The sequence below is a fragment of the Strix aluco genome, chromosome Z, assembly GCF_031877795.1.
Source record: "Strix aluco isolate bStrAlu1 chromosome Z, bStrAlu1.hap1, whole genome shotgun sequence".
In the NCBI taxonomy this organism is placed as follows: Eukaryota; Metazoa; Chordata; class Aves; order Strigiformes; family Strigidae; genus Strix; species Strix aluco.
Window position 1 is genome coordinate 58,028,140 of NC_133971.1, and position 22,360 is coordinate 58,050,499.

A 22,360-nucleotide genomic window follows, 5' to 3' on the forward strand; every position below is an offset into this window, starting at 1 on the left:
CAGTTTTGGCAGTTGGGAATTCACGTTGCTCAGATTTTGAATATAGTATAAGAATTACTCTTTAACTGTAGTATCAATCTCTTCAGAGACTTGACGGATCAATAAAAGGGGAATTGAGGAAACAAGCACTGGATCATTTTAATGCAGAAGGATCAGAGGTATGATATTTTTTGTAAGGAATCTGTTTCATTTTTTTTCAAGAAATATAAATAAACATTGCATAAAAAATGAAGGCTGAGAAAAGGGAGGAATATATCAGTAAGGTTGAAAATTTATCCTTATTGCCTAGACTATAAGATTTACATCTAATTTTTTTTCCCTAAGAAGGGGTTAAGTAGAAAACACATAACTTATGAAAGTGGTGTTTAGTCAGTTGTGTAGCTATAATTTTTTTCTGAAGCTCTTTATCAAAGTAATTTTAATTACTATATAAGTGCTGTAGAAATTTAACCTCACTTTTATTGCTGTGTAAAACTTAACCCAACAATGTTTACAAGAGCATTGAACTTACACAAACAGCATCAAAAACGTCCTTTGGCAGTGGGCAGAACTAATTTGTGTATATCCTTGCATGAACAACCATCTTCAGTTGTTTCAAATCTGTCTTCTGTTACCGTCATCTGTTGCCACCTACTTACGTGCCCTGGAAGAAACAGCAAAGAACTGGTTTCTAGCCATTCTTTGTGAGCAACCTGTGAATATGTAGGTGTCTGTTACAGATTTTTTTATTTTCTGAGTTGGAAGATTTGTAGCTTATTTAGCATTCCTGATATGCAAGCCATCCCATACCTTAAATCAGCTTAAATCTTAAATCTACACTGGTAGATCTGGGGGAGGGGAGCTTGTTTTGCTGAGGTTGGTTCTCTTTAAGTCAGTAATTGAAGGATAGCATTTGTCAGTTGCTTCTGAGCTTTGTTTCTGCTATGATGGAGGGAGAAGGACTTAAGTCCAATAATGTAAACTTCGGAAATTTGTTAAATACAGAAGTTAATTCTGTTTCAAACTTCTAGTGTTCCTGAAATCTCTGCAGTTGCACTGTGCATTTTTTGAGACAAGGAGGAATTTAAACTTCATGCATTTCAAAAAGGAAGGCAAACTGCATTTGTTCAGCAACAAAATTTTGTTCTCAGTTTTATTTCTTTCATAAAAATTCAGAACATTCTGTATGATTTTGGGCTATTACTGACCTAAGAGCTACATAGGAATTTCTAACACAAGTCTCAGGAGTCATTCCTGAGTATAATGGTTTGCTATTTCGTGTAACTGTACTGAAAATTGGGATTTTTTTTTTTTTTAGCTTGTTTTACTTTACCTTGAATTTCATACGGTGTTCTGCAGGCCTTCGTAGTTGTCTCTGAATTAATAATTCTGTATCATCTACAGACTTTTCCACCTCGTTTCTTATCCCTTTTTCTTACTGTTCCTGAGTATGTTGAACAGCATTGAACCTGGCAGAAGACTTTTGATTTCTGTCTCTTAACCAGTTACCTGTAGGCTCAAGTATCTTCCCTGCTCTGTCATGGCTGCTTAGTATTTAGGGCTTGGGGCAGGGGGTATGAGAGAGGGACTTTGTAACATACAAAGCTTTAACGGTAAGGTTTTTGTGCTTTTTGGCCATTCTTTTGTTTGGGATTTTTTGGTCAGTGATCATTTTCTAGGATGCTGCTTCCTTTAAACTGTTGAGAAGTCAGTAACTATTTGTGAAATAAATTGATATCAGTATTTGCATTATAGTTAAAGAAGCTTTAACTGTAGAACAGTTATGGAATTGGTATTACATGATTTTGTAATCTGCTCCACAGACTGCACAAATAAGTATCTTATTGGTTCCTTTAAGAATATTACAACTATAAAACTTTTTTATTTTGATTTCAGGACTTCTGCTTTTTACTGTCTACTAGAGCTGGAGGATTAGGTATCAACTTGGCATCTGCTGACACTGTAGTTATATTTGATTCTGACTGGAATCCACAGAACGATCTTCAAGCACAGGCTAGAGCGCATAGGATTGGACAGAAGAAACAGGTATGCACATTCAGCTTTAAGCTTCAAAACTGAAGGAGGGTTCTGTACAGTAGCATAATATGGTCTTCATGTATTTTTGAGACTAATACTTGCTGCGTATGTCAAAAAATGTTAGTAAAGCTCATTTAACTTTCTTTTTTAAAAATCTCCCTATATGGAGAGATAATATGGTAGCTGTGGTATATGGATGGAAGAGGGAGAAGAGTTGTGGGCTTGTCTGTCCCACATTCATTGGTGTCATGTCATTCTATAAAATAGCTTCTATGTCAGTCACATCCCCCTTGCTTAAATATTTCTTAGTTCTCTTCAGGTTTCTTTCTTGCAGAAGACATCATAAGAATATGACAGTTTTGCCTGTGGCAATGTTTCTGCCAAATCACTGAAGTTTAAAAAAGACAGGTCTAAGAGTTTATTTCTCTGCTTTTTTTTTTTTTTTAAAAAAAAAAAAACACATGTAAAGACTGTGATGATTGATCTAGTATTTCATATTTGAAACGTCAATAAATTCAGAAGATATGTAGTGAAGACTGAGATTTCTCCTTGTTGTTGCTTGCTTTTTAAAAAAATCTACACAGGTTAATATTTATCGGCTAGTTACAAAAGGATCAGTAGAAGAAGATATTCTTGAAAGAGCCAAGAAAAAGATGGTGTTAGATCATTTAGTAATTCAGAGAATGGACACTACAGGGAAAACCGTACTACATACAGGCTCTACTCCTTCAAGGTATATTTGCATTTATTTCCATACCAGTTTACCCTTAAGTATATTTGACAAGTAAAAATGTAAGTTATTTCAGTTGGCTAACAAAAGGCAAAATAAGTTTAAATAAGTAAAGATGCAAAGTATATTGTCTTTGTAGATTTTTATTTGCATATTAAATGTATATTTAAAATACATATATATAGTTCTTATTTAACAGTAAGAAGAAATCTTAATTGACTCATGGTTATAGAGAACTTTTTCAGGTTAGTAAGATAAAGTTTTTCATGAAATATCCTTTATTTCAGCTCAACACCTTTTAATAAGGAGGAGTTATCAGCAATTCTGAAGTTTGGTGCTGAGGAACTTTTTAAAGAACCTGAAGGGGAAGAACAGGAGCCTCAGGTAAGTAGTGTTTCTGGACTAAATAGGTAAAACAACCAACAATACATATGAATTATTTCACTATAAAGAGAAACTACTTCTTCTTTAGGAAATGGATATAGATGAAATCTTGAAGAGAGCTGAAACTCGGGAAAACGAGCCAGGTCCATTAACTGTAGGAGATGAGTTGCTTTCACAGTTCAAGGTACTGCTCTGTTCCCTCCCTCCTGCCATAATTACACTTTTCTGTATAAATGGTACTATTTTTCTTTTGTGTACCTATCCGTCTGTTCATTCTTGTGAAATAGATGCCTTAGTAAGTCAACTTTGTATATCTTTCTAATAAAATGTCTTTTCACGTATACAGAGTACCCACCATCAGTATAAACATTTAAAAATACATGAAGTATTTTGCTAATAAAATATTTATGAATGTGAATGATTAGAATTCTTGGTAGTTTTGTGGATTTTTACTCTCTTTGTTGTTAAGCAGCTGTGTTACTGAATGCAGAATACAAAGTTTGCATTTCTTAGTTGATGACTTGTAGAAATAACTTTTAACCCTGAAATGACAGGTATTTTAAGTGTTACCAGTTAAACATAGTATAATCTGGGTGCAAAAACAATGCAGAGCATGACGTATTTGTTTAGATCAGCAGATTATTAACTAGCTCTCCTGCTGATTGTTCATTTGCAACATATTTTGATTTCTACACTCTATTAATGTTTGGTTAGTTGTATATTATTAGAGGTTCACGTTAACTCAGGCATTCAAATGTTAGCCCTATTTTGAAGGAAGTTAAACAACAGTCATACAGCTATCAGGAAGGTGTTTCATTATGCATCTGTATTAGTCAACTTTTAAAAGAAGAAAAAGATTCTCTTCTCATCTTAGCCCATATTTCATGGAGTCTGTGTCTGTTTCATAAATGAATAAAAATACTTGCATTAGAGACACAGTTTCATGAAGCATTTTGTATATATAAATTTTACATATATTATAAAACAATAGCATACATATAAATACATAAAATGTATAAATGCATAAAATAAGCCATCTAGAACTTTGTTTTCCTATAATATTAGTTTCTCAGTCTTTCAAATAAGTCATGTACTGATTTCATGAAAACATGTATTTCTGATGTAAAAGGTGGCCAACTTTTCCAATATGGATGAAGATGACATTGAATTAGAACCAGAAAGAAATTCAAGAAATTGGGAAGAAATCATTCCGGAAGTCCAGCGACGAAGAATAGAAGAGGAGGAAAGACAAAAAGAACTTGAAGAAATATACATGCTCCCAAGGATGAGAAACTGTGCAAAACAGGTGTCTTTTGGTTCTGACTTGTACTTTTACGTTGCTGTTGATTTAGTTTGTTGGGGATTCTTGTTGGGTTTTGGTTTGGGGTTTTTTTCCTTTTCTGAATGCATATTTTTGACAGGCTAGGTAAAACTTTACTTATATTTGTTGATCACATAGCTTTGAACTACTTACTCTGAAATTCCAGATCAGCTTTAATGGAAGTGAAGGGAGGCGCAGTAGGAGCAGAAGATACTCTGGATCTGATAGTGACTCCATCTCAGAAAGAAAACGGCCAAAAAAGCGTGGAAGACCACGAACTATTCCTCGAGAAAATATTAAAGGATTTAGTGATGCAGAGATCAGGCGGTAAGATATGGGGGCACATGCATATTTAAAGGGACAAGACAATTTTTTAATTGTTATTATTATAGAGATAGAAAGTACAGAGGGCACTTACTACTTTTTATTTTTTCTGAATTTATTTGAAATTTTTTTATTCTAGGTATTAAATGTTTTAAATTTAATTCCTGCAACCCATGAAGACAGTGACTTCAAAAAACAATTGTAGTAGTGGATAAGTTTTTCTTTTAACATACAAGCAAAATAATTTGCTTCACATCATTTTATCTAAAAACTGCAGTGCTGAAAGAATATTTAAATCTTTTTGGTGACACCTACAAAAATTTGAGTGGATTTTGCTTTTAAATTTCTTGATACTAATTGAATTAATCATATATCATGATTTTTTAAACTAAAAAATGCAAAATTCTATTTGAATCTTGTAAAATGGGTCCCTTCGATATTTGGTGCTAAAATATTTTTTTGGTAGAAGGAGGATGAATTGTTTTGGTTTGCATTTTTGGGTTTGTGAAATGCTACTTTGTTTCTGAATTTTAAGTATGCATGTTTCTCTAAAATGCAGTAAAAGTTTTCAAAATATTTTTGGTTAGAGAAATAACTGAAGATCCTTTTTGCCTTTCCATTTCATCTAACAACACAGTGAACTGGTACTTTTTTCAAGGCCATTCTTATGTTTGCACTAGCAATTTGAGGCCTTGATTGTTGAGGAAATTTTTTTTTTTAATTTTTATTTCACTTCCTTTCTATCCCAGGTATCTCCAGTTTCTTTCCATCACTTACACATTCCCACAGAGAGTATCTTTCATGTCATATTTTCCAAAATCTTCAAATTTGCAGATTGCTCCTTTTACTATATAAGACATAACATAATGTCTGAATCCCTGTTTACCGTAAATCCACATTAAATTTTTTATCATAGACACATCCAGCTGCTGAACGTTCTGTCCTGTGAAATTCATGAAGCAATTTCTGAAATAAATTTTACCATCTATTGTTTTATTTACATCAGTTCTTAAACCAATAAAACTCTGAGTTATCTGCCCTACTGTCTCTTTTTTTTTTTTTCATTGTCCGTATAGCATTATACTAAAATTAGTATTTGTATTAATGTAATTTTAAAACCACAGTAGTTAGGTAAGCATACATTTAAATGGCAAAATTATTTTCTGTTACTAGGTTTATCAAGAGTTACAAGAAATTTGGTGGCCCTCTTGAGAGGTAAACTTGTTTGATTATTATTTGTGTAGCAACTTTGAACCTTGTTTTCATATAACAATATTCTAAGAAACTATAGGCTGAAGAGAAAATGCAGTGTCTAGTCTTTTGCCTTGAATATAATATGACTTCAGCTTAGTATCTTCCCTTTCTTCATGTATGGTATGTGTGCAAACAGTCACACAACAAACCTTTCAATTTGCAGGACTACTTACTCTCTTTCTTTTACCTGCTGTCTTGTTTAATCTTCATTGGTGATAATCATTCATTGTCTTGTTTGATAGCTTGTTGAAAGCCTATTAATTTATCCACTGTGACTGTCAAAGTGGGTTTTGCATTTTCCTTGTCAATTTTTATTTTTAAGCTTCCTTTATTCCATATTTTAAGAAAAACTTCCCATCCTTACTTTCCTTTAAAATACTTACAGTCCATATGAACATATGGTTTGTTCTTTATTTTAAAGAAATGTACAGTAATTTAACTAAACACTGTAGGGTTAGGGTCATTTACAGTTCTTGTTGTATTGTCCTCTGATACCTGAATCTTTTTTTTTTTTTTTTTTTTTTTTTTCCTTGGATCAAAATTGTACACAGCATAGCAAGGCAGGTGACTGATAACTAGAGAAATGATCATGTAAGTTTCAAAGTCTGAAGGAGTCATTCACAATTACTGAAGTTTTAGAGCTATAAAAACCTGTATCTGTCTTATTACAGGTTAGATGCTGTAGCTAGAGATGCTGAACTAGTTGATAAATCAGAGACAGACCTTAGACGTTTGGGAGAGCTTGTACATAATGGATGCATTAAAGCTTTAAAGGACAATTCATCTGGACAAGAAAGAGCAGGTACAAAATGTGTTCAGGGGCTTGGGGGGCAATGAAAAATGTCAAGAAGTCTGAATTATTCTTGCACTCTGATTGTAATGGAAAATGGTTTTGTTGGGGGAAATACAAACAAAAATGTTGTCATGCCAGGTGATTTTGAAGAAGGGTTATAGTAAGATAACTTTTTTTTTCCCCCCTTTCCTGTGTGTGAATTGTCATTGGAGAATTCAGTATGGTTTTTGTCTTACTGTGAAATTTAAAAGTAATTTGTTATTTTCTGAAAGACCTATGCTAAGATTCTGGAGCTTAATTCAAACATTTGGTTAAGAAAAGGTCATTTGTTATAATTGAAAGTTTGCTACTACAGCATCAATCTTACTTGTTTTCTTTACATTTTTCTGTATGATGTTCATAAAGGTAAATGTTTTAATAACTTTTTCATTTATTTTAAGGAGGTAGACTTGGGAAAGTTAAAGGCCCAACATTCCGAATCTCTGGAGTGCAGGTGAATGCAAAGCTAGTCATTTCTCATGAAGAAGAGTTGGCACCATTGCACAAATCCATTCCATCAGATCCAGAAGAAAGAAAAAGGTATTGAGTGGGGTTTTTTTAAAGGAAATAGTAATGTAGAAAATTTTTCAAGGTTTATTAGCTTTTTTCAGACAACTTTCACTCAAAACACACTGTGACAACACTGTCCTTCTATTCCCCACAAGAACTGGCAGCAGTAACCTGCTCCCCGTCTGTTCTTCATTCTTTCTTCCCTTGCCATAGAAGCCAGTACCAGCTTTGGCTTCTGAATTGTATTCACTGGGGACTGCGTTCAGTACTAGCAATAATCAGGACTAGAATTCAGGCTCGCTGAGGGGCTGCTGTATGTGTCATCTCTGACAGATACTGCTTTGCCCTCAAAGCAGAGTGCAGCAGAAGTTGTTTTTCTACCTTCTGAACTTCTTCCCTTGCCACCTTGTGTATCACAATCCCTAAACTATCTACTTAGCAGTTACACTTGGGTGATGATGATTTTGTGCTTTTATTCATGGTTTGCAAACTCTGTGATACAGCTCATGGCCATAGACAGATGTCTGTTCTTCATATTTAGTCTTGATCAGCTTTAAAACACATTTCAGTGCTGACTTCAATAAATATTTTATTGAAGTTAAAGAAAATGTAATGATAAATATTTGGATTAAATTCTTAAATATACCAGCATCTTAGCAGAGAAAATAAATCTAGTTGCATCATTTTTAGTATGTTGCCTTACCCCTTGCTAAGCTTCAGAAGTAAAAATCCCTTACTTGTCTAATTTATTTCTGCTAGATATGTCATCCCATGCCACACCAAGGCTGCTCATTTTGATATAGATTGGGGTAAGGAAGATGATTCCAATCTGTTAATAGGCATCTATGAATATGGTTATGGCAGCTGGGAAATGATAAAAATGGATCCTGATCTCAGTTTGACACAGAAGGTATGCCATCTCCAACATTTAATCAAGGACTCTTTTCGTTTAGGTAATAATGCTACTAAGAACAGTTATTGAAAGAACTTATTTGGATTTCTGAAATTGCAGAGACATACATCAGCTGTAATTCTTAGTGTCCTTCTTGTGGTATATTATTACATTTTAAGGTCTTGTGTGTTTGGTTGAAGTATGTCTACTTGCAGTCAATTATGTTGCCATATTTCCATGTAGTTCAACTTATATGGTCCTGGAAGAGCCAGGAGTTCTTTGCATGACCAGTGCAGGAGCTCAGAATTTCTTACATAAACTATCAGAGTGGAAAAAGAAATCTGAGGCTGGTTTCTTGAGTTGCTTTCAAATTGTGAGGCAATTTCTAAGACTCTGCATTACCTGCATGACTGGAGAGAAATTAAAACATTTAAGAAATTCTCCATTCCTTCAAACATGCTGGCATATTTTCTAGGTATAGTTGAAGTGGATTATTTTCCACTTTCTTTTATGCAGCTTTTACTGTTCTGTGTGCTCCAGGCTAGCATGTTCCAAACTCAGTAACATGTCCTCATAGCTGTGATGCTACCATTGTTCTCCTCAGATCTTGCCTGATGATCCAGATAAGAAACCCCAGGCGAAGCAGTTACAGACCCGTGCAGACTACCTCATTAAATTACTGAATAAAGACCTTGCAAGGAAGGAAGCACAAAGGCTTGCTGGTGCAGTAAGTAAAATTTGGTATTCTTTAATGAGATAAAACAATACTCTTATGGGCTGTTAGCTGACCTTTTTCTTCTTTAGTTCTGCACTTTTTCTTTGTGTGGTATTACTAATCATATTATATGAAACTAACTCAAGAAGTTAATTGCAAGTTCCATATTGTATTATTCTTACTTGTATGTATTCTCTACTGTTGCACTATACTCTGTCTCCAGTCCTGAGAAAAGTGGTGATCATTAGTGACAATAAATAAAATGAAGCTTCTCTTTGATGTAAAAAAACAATCTTTTTTTGTAACTGTGGTGCAAGGACGCTTGTCAGTTGATATATTAAGGAGACCAATTTGCATTCAGGGCAATTCAAAGAGGAGGAAAACAAGAACTAAGAAGAATAAGGTTATAAAGGCTGCAAAAATAAAAGAAGAAATAAAAAGTGATTCTTCACCACAACACTCAGAAAAATCTGATGAAGATGATGATGAGGATAACAAGGTAAGTATCTTTCATATGGTAAAGATGGCTATTCTGTTCTTCCGTTAGTATCAATTTCTATTTTACTTTCTGCTTGACTTAATAAAATTGAAGCACCTGAATGTCATCTTCTTCCTGTGGCCACTACAGTTGATGTTGCATCGGTACAAGCATATGGATAAACCAGTAACTGAGAAATTATGAGTAGTTTTCCAAATTGCATTATAAAAAAACGTTGTGGTCTAATTACAAGTGGCATTGCTCAGTTTCAGCATTCTTTAAAGACTTCAGCATTGTATCTGCTAGAAGTGCATACCTAATACAACATACAATTATGAAACTAATGTTTCTGGCTAATGTGTTCTAACTACTGATAGTGGTACTTCAGGTAAAGTGTTTTATTCAGGCTCAGGAAAAAAAACATCAAGCTCAATTAGAATGAGCAGGATGAATAAATGATATTTCAGGACTTGCATGTGAAAGCTCCTGTATGTGCTACGACTTTCATTTATCCAAAAAGACTATTTAACTGACTGTTTAACCTTGTTGTGTTCTGTTACTTCTTATGTGTTCCTTTAGGCCTCTACTTTTGGTGGGTCTTTTTATTTCTAACATTTATCTCTATTGGTTTCTGCTGTGTGATAAAGATTTAGGTAAAATTTAGCGTCAAGTTACAGCTAATTTTATGACTTTGAAAGCAGTTGAAATAAATCTATATGTATCATTAAAATACTTTCTACTTGATTTAAAATAAACTAGATTGAAGTGTCTTATGTAATGATTTTAAACTATTACAAACCATTGCAATTGTCAACTCTAGAGGAAAAAATATGCGAATACATAGTTAAAACTAAATCAGCCTTAGAAGAACCATCTATAAAAAATTTTCATTTTTAACTAGACTATTCCTGTATGTATTTAAATTGTACTGTGAAGTATAAAACGTAAAGCCAGAAAAAAAAAATTGAATGTAGAGTGGCTTATTTTTAGAGATACAATAATCTGTCTGGAATGTAAGACTTAAGAACTGTAAGCGTTGTCACAGTTCCCAGTAAATTAACATGGGCAACTGATCCTAAAACTAAGTAAAATAAGTGTTGAGACTACTTAAAAAAGGAGCGTTACTCTTCATCTCCACTCAAAACAAAAGACACTGCCAGTCAGTTGATTGACGACTTGTTATGTTTTGGGAAAGTGCCTAGAATGCTGTCCCCTTTTGTATATTTAAGAACAGATATTAATCACTTTTATTCTTTTGGATACAGACTAACAATTGCACTTCTGAAAACTGCACTATATACAAGAATGGGCTTTAACCACCACAATGGTTGGCTTTAGCTACTTAGCTGCCATACTGTGTGCAATATTTAAAACTTACCTGTTTAACCACTAGAACAGTCAGGAAACCCTTGAAGTCATTGGATTTTTGCTGGGAAGTTTTCATGATACCTAAATACTGAAGTCCTGGTTGGGCTAATTACTTGATACTTCATCTAAGTAACTGTTCAAATCCATGTATTAGACATTCTTTCATCTGTTTTTCTTCAGTGGTTTCTATATACGCCTTTCCAGGGTGTATTCAAATAAATTTAAATATGATAATGATTCTTTTGTTACTTACTGTGTTTTTCTCTATCTGAAAGGATTTGAGTTTCTATCTCAAACCTTTTAAGTGAATATTATAAAAGACCAGTGGAGTGGTATTTTATTCACCTTCAAATAATTAAATAGGCCCTTATCAGACAATCTGTAACTAAGACTTTATTTTTAAGCCTAGTAAAAAGAACACCTCTGGAAAAGAGAAAGTTGGGACTCTGTTACCTTCTCCTGTGAATGTTTAATATGGGGTTTGTAAAAGCTTACCTGGACAAAGCTGACTAAAACAGAGGTCTGATGAACAGTCAGCTCAGTTTTGCCAAGACCTGCTTCCTTGTAGTTTTAGCTTGTCAGAGCCTAACTACCTTTTAGAGGAACAGAATTCCAAGTTAATTCTAAGTTAAATTCTAAGTTAATTTCTCACCTCACTACCATTGCCAAATCAGTACTTGCTTTGTCATATCAAGGAGATGAGTAAGTACTTCTCATCTTTACCACTGCATTCAGTTCTATTTGATAGGTGTTAAATTTATGTCCCAAAGTAAAAAAAATGCACAGATAAAAAGTATGTTTTAATCTGATAGTTACAAAACTTGTATAGATAGGAACTCAGTTTGATGTGACATATATGCTTGCGTATTGCAGGATGAGATTGTTTCAGTGAAACATCCACATAAAAAAGTTAAAGCAGAAAAAGAAAATGAAGAAAAGCCTGAGCCAGATACTGGTATAAAGAAGGAAGCTGAAGAAAAAAGAGAGACAAAAGAAAAGGAAAATAAGAGGGATATGAAAAGGGAGAAAAAAGAAAAAGATGATAAGAAAGAATTAAAAGATATTAAAGAAAAGAGAGAAAACAAAGTAAAAGAATCCACACAGAAAGAAAAAGAAGTAAAGGAAGAGAAGGTAACTAGGTTTACTTATCTTATATAGCACTAGAAAAGGCCACTAGGTTTATGTGAATGATTTTGAGGTGAAAAAGTGTTTTAGAGCTGATCAGTTGTCATCTCATTGAAGTCTTTTACACCATTTGAAGTTTTATTTTTACTACCTGAAACCATGAGGATAGGCATATGAAGTGGGAAATTAATCTTCAATAATATGTATTTTAGTTGGGACTGAGAGTACAAGTGTCTGCAAGAACTTCCTTTATTCCTTTTCCATTCTCCTTTTCCATCCCACAGAGAAAGTAAAACATACTGTCATTGAATGTCAGCATAGATTTTATTTTTATTATTGAAGAGAATGCAGCAGTTACGGGGTTTGTCATTTATTATAGGATAATTCTAGAGCCAAAATAAAATTTGCTTAAATATTTTTATATCTTGTTCTTAGGTAAATGAATTCAAATCTGAAAATAAAGAAAAAGCTAAAAAAATTGCGTTGTTGGATACTCCAGTTCATATTACTGCAACTAGTGAACCAGTTCCTATATCAGAAGAATCCGAAGAACTGGATCAGAAAACTTTTAGTGTGGTAAGTTCCTTTTTGGTAAGTTAGTGTTTATACTTGATTGTCTAAATGAGGACAATTTCTGATGTTCTTGATTCTGTTAGTGGGCACAGGAACACAGGTGATCTTTTGCTAGTAAAGTCTCAGATCAATGAATGTTACTGACACTGTACTGAAGTAATTTTTGTCTCCATTCCAGCAGTTTTATTTTGTTGTTTACTCTTTATGCAGGATAGCAGGAAAACTTATCCAGTGGTCTGTGTGCTGAATAGATTTAGAATACAGACTTCAAAAATATATCCTCAAGAATAACTTCTGTATCCTGCTTCTTAAAGAGCAGACGTGAATGAACTTCAGTGTAATTTCTGGAGTCTCTGGCTTCGTGCCTTTGTAAGATAACAAGACAAATTAAGTTTCAGCACTATCTTTCTGAAGTATTGCAGACTTAAATTAGTAGACAGAGGAAGGAACAAATGCTAAAGCCCTTAGAAATAGCTTGCTGGAGTAATGTCTCTGACACCAAAAGAATTTTGTTTAATCACAACTTCTGACTAAGAACAAAATCAATATTTGAGGAAAAAAGGTATGTACACACTTTATGCAAAGTTTTATAGGTCAGCTGAGGCCTTTGGAAAGCTATCAGTGACTACTAGAGCAGCTACTCTCCTGTGGGTATTTAGTCATTCAGATTTCAACAGTTGTTTGTTTCTGCCAGTCAGGTTTTATTGCGGCTGTTGTGGGTGCTGGCTGTGACACACAAGTGAGATTCTCTTGAGTAGGCAGTGACTGGTCTATGTATGGTTTTATTCTAAACATTCCAAGTAAAATGTGGTTTCCAGGATGAGCCTTGAGTAATTCAGGTGGATATGTTTGTGTGGCTAAGTGACAGAAAATCACTTGATTTCCATGTACAGTTATATTTTTCTGATCACGTCTGTATTTAAGCAGCGCACTTTGTAAGCTATCTTCTAAAGGCTACTTTAAGCTGTGGCTAGTGCAATATGTAATGCAGCTGCTTAATTACTTAGTGGCATGAGCAGGCAGTGGAACAGCTTCCCTGATTTTTCTGAGTTGTCCCTAGATGCCTACATGGTAATGGTGATATTCCATTTCACAGAATCACAGAATCGTCTAGGTTGGAAAAGACCTTGAAGATCACCTAGTCCAACCATTAACCTAACATCGACAGTTCTGAACTACACATATCCCTAACCCAACTCTCAAACACCTCCGGGGATGGGGAGTCTACCACTTCCCTGGGCAGCCAATTCCAACGCCTAACAACCCGTTCTGTAAAGAAATAATTCCTAATATCTAGTCTAAACTTTCCCTGGCACAACTTGAGGCCATTCCCTCTTGTCCTATGGCTTGTTACTTGGTTTAAAGAGACTCATCCCCAGCTCTCTGCAACCTCCTGTCAGGTAGTTGTAGAAGGCAGTGAGGTCTCCCCTCAGCCTCCTCTTCTCCAGACGGTCGAGATCTCTCTGCAGAGCCTCCCTACCCTCAAGCAGATCAACACTCCCACCCAACTTGGTGTCATCTGCAAACTTTCTGAGGGTACACTCGATCCCCTCATCTAGATCATCAATAAAGATGTTAAACAGGAGTGGCCCCAAAACTGAGCCCTGGGGGATACCACTCATGACCAGCCGCCACCTGGATTTAACTCCGTTCACCACAACTCTTTGGGCCCGGCCATCCAGCCAGTTTTTTACCCAGCAAAGCGTGCGATCATCCAAGCCTCGAGCAGCCAGTTTCGTCAGGAGAATGCTGTGGGAAAGGCTGTCAAAGGCCTTCCTAAAGTCAAGGTAGACAACATCCACAGCCTTTCCCTCATCCAATAGGCAGGTCACTCTGTCGTAGAAGGAGATCAGGTTTGCCAGGCAGGACCTGCCTCATAAACCCATGCTGACTGGGCCTGATCATCTGGTTGTCCTGCATGTGTTGTATGATGATACTCAGGATGAGCTGCTCCATCAGCTTCCCTGGCACTGAAGTAAAGCTGACAGGCCTGTAATTTCCTGGATCATCCTTCCAGCCCTTCTTATATATGGGCGTCACATTGGCCAATTTCCAATCTGTCAGGACCTCCCCACTCAGCCAGGACTGCTGATAAATGATGGAAACCGGTTTGGTGAGCACCCCAGCCAGCTCCTTCAGCACCCTCGGGTGTATCCCATCCGGTCCCATAGACTTGTGTATGTCTATGTGATGCAGTAGGTCACTGACTGTGTCCTCCTGGATTGCGGGGGGGTCGTTCTCCCAGTCTCTGTCTTCTGGCTGAGGAGGCTGGATTCCCTCAATACAACTAGTCTTGTTACTAAAGACCGAGGCAAAGAAGGTGTTAAACACCTCAGCCTTTTCCTCATCACTTGTTACCATGTTTCCTCCTGCATCTATCAGGGGATAGAGGCTCCTCCTGGTCTTTCTTTTGCTGTTGACATACTTACAGAAACATTTCTTGTTATCCTTGAGTGCTGAAGCCAGATTAGTTTCTAGCTGGGCTTTAGACCTCCTGATTTCTGCCCTGCATAGCCTCACAGTGTCTTTGTAATCATTGTGAGTGGCTAGCCCCTTCTACCAAAGGCCAGAAACTCTCCTTTTCTCCCTGAGTTGCAGCCAAAGCTGCCTGTTTAGCCAGGGTGGTCTTCTCTGGCGCTGCCTTCTCATACAGCAGCTGGGGACAGCCTGCTCCTGTGCCATTAAGATTATCTTCTTAAAGAGTGTCCAGCCTTCCTGGACCTCTATACCCTTCAGGATCGTCTCCCAAGGGATCCTGTCAAGCAGGTGCCTAAACAAGACAAAGTCAGCCCTTGGGTAGTCCAGGATTTCATTCCATTCCAAACATTGTTTTGTTTTTCAACATCTCTTTTTTTTTTTCCTGTGTATAGAGAAACATCTTTTTGTCCAGGCGTTTTTGTTCTGGAATGTGTGTTTATCATTATACCAAGTTCAGATGCAGTCTAATTAGCATATTTAACTACACTTGCAAATGGAAGTTGCTACTGTGCATTGTTCAGACTTAACTAATTTGGCTCTTTGACAAGCAGAATATGCATTTCATCTGTTTACCATGCCATTGTAGTTGGATGGTATTCTCAAGCAAGAGTGTGTAATTTAAATCATGCTAACTAGTCTTATCTGGATTTACTGTTAAAACAGTTGATTCAAAGTGTGAAAATTCAAGAATGCACATATGACATGTAACTTGTGTTGCCATGACTGTTATTACTAATCTAGGCATACCCAAATTAGCTTTACAAGTAGCACAAGTTCTGGTAGTATCTGCATAGGACAGAGGTTTAAAAACTGCTCAGAGAAGCAGTGCTGATCCTCTGCTGAATGCCAGGTTTAATTGTTACAGAAATTAGCTGTTTGAAATGTACTGAACACTCATATTTAATTTTGACACTGAGTCTGTATAGCTTTCAAGGTGCTAAAAAGTGTAAGTCTTGCCCTTTATGCTTGTGCTGAAAGTTACGATTGTAAAACCCAGTTGTAATGAGTACCTTTCCTCAGAAAATCCCTTATATTAAACTAGTGCTTTCTTAAATCCTTGATATCTCTATTTTGGCCAATCTGATGCTTTCATGGAGGAGTAAATTTCCAACTGGGTTTAAAATACAACTTTTTCCAAAGGAAACCTGTAAAGCACTTTTAAGATCTGTGAGCAAGTCTTGTAACTTTTGGCTTGTAACAATACCATCTTTGCCTATATATATTAATATATCTCTCTATATCTATCTCACAGCAAAGGGTAAGTCATGTTTTCAAATTACGTTTTTTCTTTGAATTAATACACTCCTTTTTTCTATTTTACAGTGCAAAGAAAGAATGAGACCTGTCAAAGCAGCATTGAAACAACTGGATCGACCAGAAAAGGGCCTTTCTGAAAGAGAGCAGCTGGAACATACTAGACAGTGTCTAATCAAAATTGGGGATCACATTACTGAATGTCTAAAGGAGTATACAAATCCTGAACAAATTAAACAGTGGAGAAAGTAAGTTATTCTCCATGTTTTTTCTTGAAAAAGGAAAATCTATAATTGCTTCTATAAAACAGAATATTTTTTTAATTATTTCTCTCACTTTTAATTCTCCCTTTCTTGAATCTTTCTGCTGTTTTAAATAGGAATCTGAAATAAGATGGTTATAGATGGTTGTTTTAATGTATTTTTTCATATTGCATAGCAGTGCATTTTGTCCAGTAGGTGGAGTCATCTCACAACTGAAAGCCAACACTAGATACTTGTTACCTAGACTGTGTTTAGTGGAGAAGATCTTTTAAGGCTCTGGTTTTTTCCTGCTTTCCAACTTTGAGGTTGGGTTTTTTTTTTAATTCCTGCTAAAAATAGACAATTCTAAATTAGCGTTGATATGCACTTGGTATGATTTTGAGTTGCAAAATTATTTATGCTTTTAAAAATATACTCTAAAAAATGTACATATTAACTATGACTTGATAAGGGTATTTATCATAATGTACTCAGATGCATTTCAAAAATGAAAGACAAGTTTGCATCTTTGAGGTGACAATTTTAAAAAAATTAAGAAAAAATGTTCATTTGTAAATGTATTTCATTGTTAATGCAATTTGAGTTACTTTTATCAGAATGTGCACTTTAATCTTTTATGGTTGAAACTATATCCTGTACTTCCATATACATGTTAAGTTTTTCATTTTCTTGAAGACTTCTGTTTGTATAGAATGCTTCTGCTGTTTTTACTTGCTTTACTTCAAACTATTAAGGTGATCTGAGATATAAAAACAAGACCCATGTCTTACAGTTTGAAAAACATTGTATTTCTTTAAGTAGAAACTTGTAATAAAGCTGTTACTCATATTCTACAATATTATATGTAGATTAATAAAATAAGTATTTCATCTATCTTCGATAAGAAGTGTAGTCAAGCTTATATGAAGTTATACACGTGTTGTTAGGCACACCATTGACTGGTTGTCTATTTTTGCAAACCTCTAGACCAAAATTAAAATGTTTAAATAATCACAGTGAAGGAGCAGACTGTTGCTTCTTGAGCCTGGATGCTTCAGATACTTTTGAGCCACTAGTATACTAATCTCTTCTAAGCATTCCACCTGCAAATTTGACTAAAAGAATTCAAGACTTTTGTTACCTGTGATCATAAAAGCATATGTTTTCTTCAGGGTTTTGGCATCTTGACAGCAAAAGACTTGATTTGTTCTTCTTTTATTCCTTTGAGCGCAGGTTAGGCATAAATTTATTGCCATGCCGCTTCCATTCTCTTTCACAGTTCTCATTAGGCTTCAAAAGCTTTGACCAGGCTTTGGAATTCTGTGGAACAATTCTCTTACTGATAATTTCATTAAATAAGACTTGTAGGACAAATGTCTTAACACTGTAAGAATTTTCAAGTTTGGAAGAATTTTTACTTCCTTTACTTCCTTAAATTCTTATTTACTAAGTAGTAAATACTCAAAATTCAATCAAACTTTCAGAAGACAGACATAAACTGATAGCTACATTTTTAAGTAGTTGCACAAATCATTCTATTAACACAGTTGTTATTAGTACTACTTTCCATGCACTTTGCACTCTGAAGTACTTATGATAAATATTACAACATGACAAACTGTTAAATTAATCTTTCATATATTTGGAGTACAGCTAGGTAATGTTTGCTGTGCAGCTAGGCAATACTGTGTAAATTTTATAGTGTTTCTGGTTTACTAAAGTACTGTTTAAATATTTCCATTAAACTCATGTTCTGTTGCATAATACAAGAAAAACATGTATAGAATAATTATAATTTATTTTTCTTCCTCCTCAGAAATTTGTGGATTTTTGTCTCTAAGTTTACAGAATTTGATGCCAGAAAACTGCACAAACTGTATAAACATGCCATCAAAAAACGCCAAGAATCTCAGGTAATATTTTCAGATCCTTTCTATATACATGAATATCTATTTTAAGTATTATAATCCTTTATTAGATTTAAAGGATTATAAGGAACACAGAAATACAGTTCAAGTAGCATTTGTGTTTGTAGTAGTCTCTTTTGTTAGGATATTTTTCTAATTAATTCAGATGAACTTTGGGATTTAGCAATGAGTTTTTGTACTTGTCTCTTTTAGCAACACAATGACCAGAATATTAGCAGCAATGTGAACACACATGTAATTAGAAATCCAGGTAAGAAAGGTTAAGTATATTCTTGTGTTAGATATATTAGTTTTCATGCTTATTTAATTTCACATATCTCTTAGATCTGTCTCCCATACTGCTCAGTATCATAGAGATAGGCTGATAAGGAAAACTTCAGTCGTTTACCGATGAAATCCGTCTGAGTGCAGACTGAAGCTGGTACTTACTGGTTTTAGTAGCAAGTTATTTGACCATCCTTTAAAAAAATTTTGGAAACATTCTTTGTGTTTAATTTTGGGGAGGAAGAGAGGTCTCCTCAAAACCTGTAAATTTCTTGGAAATTCGGTGCCTCATTGTAGCTGTTGAATGTCACTACTGTGTAAGAAAGCAAGCTATTCCTTGAAGCCATAGCTTACAATTAGTTAGATGGGCTGTCTTTTATTGTTGACAATAACACTGATATTTTTTTTTCTATGCTCCCACACCTGCCTTCTTGTTATACTTGTTTTTTATCTTGTGTTATGTCGTGGACTTAACAATAATATATTTTAGGAATACCACTGATAGTTTCATTAACAAGGTGTACCTTTAAAACTTACTCACATTCTAAGGCCATCCCTTCTTAGAGGGGAAGTTGCTACCATTCTGTCTTAAAATTGCTCTACTAAAGGCACCTCTATTCACTGCTCATTTGGACCACACTTAGCTTTGTAGACTGAATGGAGAGCTTGAAAAGTTCAGTTTCTGAGTCCTACACATCTACATTCTAGCTTGCTTCCCTCTTCTGAGGTTTCTTTCAGTTCACTTGCATGAGTGCATTTGTCTTTCACCTGTTTAGATCTTCTTTCTGTCAAATTATAATGTCACTTTCATACTGCTTTACATCTGACTGATAGAAGTGTTGTTTGAATTAGGTGAAGAAAAGACATTGAGACTTCCTTTTAACCTCTACTTTATTAAACAGATGTGGAAAGACTGAAAGAGAATACAAACCATGATGACAGTAGCCGGGACAGTTACTCTTCTGATAGACATCTATCACAATACCACGAGCATCATAAAGACAGGCATCAGGGAGATGCTTACAAGAAAAGTGACTCTAGGAAAAGGCCCTATTCAGCCTTCAGCAACGGAAAAGATCACAGAGACTGGGATCACTACAAACAAGACAGTAGGTGAGTCTCTTCAGCAATTTTAAAAATCTGTTCAGAACTCCCTTCCTGTTTCTGTAGTATGCTTGTAGCAAGCACCAAAAAAATCTTTTTTGAGTAATGCAAAATTGCAACAATAATATCTCTCTAATGCAGTTCTGTTGATTTGACATAATTGTAGCTCTTAATATGTGTTCAGTAACACTAATACAAATAATTTCTATTTTTTTAGATACTACAGTGATAGTAAACATAGAAAGTTAGATGACTACAGGAGCAGAGACCACAGGTCAAACCTGGAAGCAAGTTTAAAAGACAGCCGGGCTCATTCAGATCACCGTTCCCATTCAGACCACAGGATACATTCAGATCACCGTTCCACTTCGGAGTACAGCCATCATAAATCTTCTAGAGATTATAGGTACCACTCAGACTGGCAAATGGACCACAGAGCTTCAGGAAGTGGCCCAAGGTCACCATTAGATCAGAGGTCTCCGTATGGTTCAAGATCTCCCCTAGGACACAGATCTCCATTTGAACACTCATCAGATCACAAAAGTACACCTGAACATACATGGAGTAGCCGGAAAACATAACAAAGACTGACATTTTCTGGACCTTCTTTTAGCCATATACAGTAAACTAACACAGTAATTGCCTTACATGACTTGAAAGATATGGACTGGATATTCTATCAGTAGCAGTATTGTTACGTCTTTCCAGGATGCAAGGTCTGTTATCCCAACAGAAGAAAAATATTTTTGTATTTAAAGTTTATGCTGCACTGTGCTGCAAATGCTGTGGCACTCTTTTTTAAGAAATGGAACATGTTTACTTTCACAGGGACCTCAACACTGCCCCTTTCAGACTGGATCTTACTATAAAACTCTTCATGTCAGAGTGGTTTTAGGCTGAACATATTTTAAATTATGTTTGTAAATGAACTTTTAAACACTGACCTGTGCTCATATTTCAGGAAGGAATGAGGAGTTTATTTTCTTTTGTTTCTTAGTAAAGAACTCTCAAGGACTTTGTTCACTTTCCAAAGCTACTTGTTTACATTGTACACTGCGACCACCTTGCCGCTTTTCATCACAAGCTTGAATATTTAAATTCTGTACCTATAACTGTAAAATAGCCATGATTTCTCCAGTTTGTTATCAGTTATAATGCCTTTTTATGAAACAAACAAACAAACAAAAAATTAAAAAAAAAAAAAAAAACAGAACACAAACAAATGGCTGTAAATTATTGTAAATTAATTAAATGAGCTTTTTTCCCCTCTCAGGCTTTTTTTGACTGTTCCTTTCCCTCCCAACTCAGGCCTTCTTGTCAGAAGTATGAAACAAAATCAGTGTATTTATATGTTGTAATAAAATACCTTGATGGAATCACTGTTCAGAATGTAAAAATGGGGAAAGGGAACATTTTATTCCATTTAGTGCTCCATTTTTATTGGATACTTTAGATACAAGGGGTTTTCTTGGTTGGTTTTTGGTTTTTTTTTTTTTTGGTTTGTGGTTGGGTTGGTTTTGGTTTTTTTCTATTAAACTGTCAGTGTTGTGATTGTAATGAAATGGTAAATATCCAGCTAAACTGTGCTCTGGAAAGCTTTTCAGGTGCATTGGCTTTAAAGGAGTGTTAAATATCTGAACACCTCAAAATCCAAATCAGCCAAAATTTATTGTAAATCCACTTGTGTTCACTTTTCAACATGGGCAATAATGTCAAATGTGCTATGCAGCCAGTTAATATTTTAGCAGATTTGAATTACTTTATTGACAGAATTGTTACAATGCACACTGATTGTACATAGATAGCTTATATCTGACAAATTAAATTTAAACTGAAAGGATATGTGGGCTCATGTAGTTTTCTGCTGTGTTTTTCTCTACAGTGTTATTTTTTATCAGGTTTACCCATAAAAACATTAAACTCTCAAGTACTAAATCTTAATACACAATGTGATAATTGGGGAAGATATCTAGCCTGGCATCATGTGATTGGAGCTATATCTGTCACTTCAATTTTTCTCTGCTCTTGCAACATTGAGCATTTTTTCCAATTAAACAGGTTCTTATGAAAGTATAAAAATATAGAACCAAAATCTGTCCACAGATTATGTTAGGATCTCACTGTAGGCAAAGTTGCTGCATTTTAAGTTTAAAGCTTTTTTTAATGTAGCTGGGACTCTGTGCTGCTTCATTTCTTAACTTTTATCTTCTCAGGATCTGGAGGTCTGCTTTTGAGCTTAATTGCTGAAGTGGTTTTTAGGCAGTGGAGTGGTGTCTGATAAGGTCGTGCATGTGTTCCATGCGTCTTCCACTTCCAATAGTGAAAATCTAGAAGTTGGAGCATCTTCAACCGCTGACTGATTCTTGCTGCTTGGGTAGTGCATAAATCCATCCATAGAGCAGTCCCACTAATCCTGGTTCATCATCATTGTAGCTATCTTACTGCATTGTGGCCCAACATTTCTAATGTGACATGGTTAGTCTGTATCTGTTTTTGTTAAACGTATCACGGGTTCCTCTGAAATAAGCAAGAAAAATACTTACTTGATGGCTTTGATGATTAGGATTC

At 35.2% G+C, this 22,360-nt stretch overlaps 2 protein-coding genes across 4 annotated transcripts in view; one reads left to right on the top strand and one right to left on the bottom strand.

The window, feature by feature from the left end:
- Positions 1-21,064, top strand: part of CHD1 (chromodomain helicase DNA binding protein 1) — a 55,316-nt gene extending 34,252 nt beyond the window's left edge. Inside the window, exons 18-37 of one of the 3 annotated variants that reach the window (XM_074811854.1) lie at positions 87-158; positions 1,876-2,025; positions 2,601-2,749; positions 3,034-3,130; positions 3,219-3,314; positions 4,260-4,436; positions 4,618-4,778; positions 5,949-5,990; positions 6,701-6,831; positions 7,263-7,401; positions 8,131-8,281; positions 8,868-8,990; positions 9,340-9,477; positions 11,698-11,955; positions 12,385-12,525; positions 16,324-16,502; positions 18,313-18,409; positions 18,617-18,674; positions 19,591-19,801; positions 20,010-21,064. In XM_074811854.1, coding sequence (XP_074667955.1) covers positions 87-158; positions 1,876-2,025; positions 2,601-2,749; positions 3,034-3,130; positions 3,219-3,314; positions 4,260-4,436; positions 4,618-4,778; positions 5,949-5,990; positions 6,701-6,831; positions 7,263-7,401; positions 8,131-8,281; positions 8,868-8,990; positions 9,340-9,477; positions 11,698-11,955; positions 12,385-12,525; positions 16,324-16,502; positions 18,313-18,409; positions 18,617-18,674; positions 19,591-19,801; positions 20,010-20,373 — 2,934 coding nt within the window. In that variant the 3' untranslated portion in view covers positions 20,374-21,064. Of the gene's footprint in view, positions 1-86; positions 159-1,875; positions 2,026-2,600; positions 2,750-3,033; positions 3,131-3,218; positions 3,315-4,259; positions 4,437-4,617; positions 4,779-5,948; positions 5,991-6,700; positions 6,832-7,262; positions 7,402-8,130; positions 8,282-8,867; positions 8,991-9,339; positions 9,478-11,697; positions 11,956-12,384; positions 12,526-16,323; positions 16,503-18,312; positions 18,410-18,616; positions 18,675-19,590; positions 19,802-20,009 lie in introns of those variants that run through there. The other 2 variants (XM_074811856.1, XM_074811855.1) reach the window with 2 other exon arrangements.
- Positions 21,065-21,441: 377 nt separating this feature from the next.
- Positions 21,442-22,360, bottom strand: part of RGMB (repulsive guidance molecule BMP co-receptor b) — a 47,953-nt gene continuing 47,034 nt past the window's right edge. The window contains 1 exon segment of the mRNA XM_074811863.1: positions 21,442-22,309. Within this exon segment, the coding sequence (XP_074667964.1) occupies positions 22,298-22,309 (12 nt within the window). The 3' untranslated portion in view covers positions 21,442-22,297.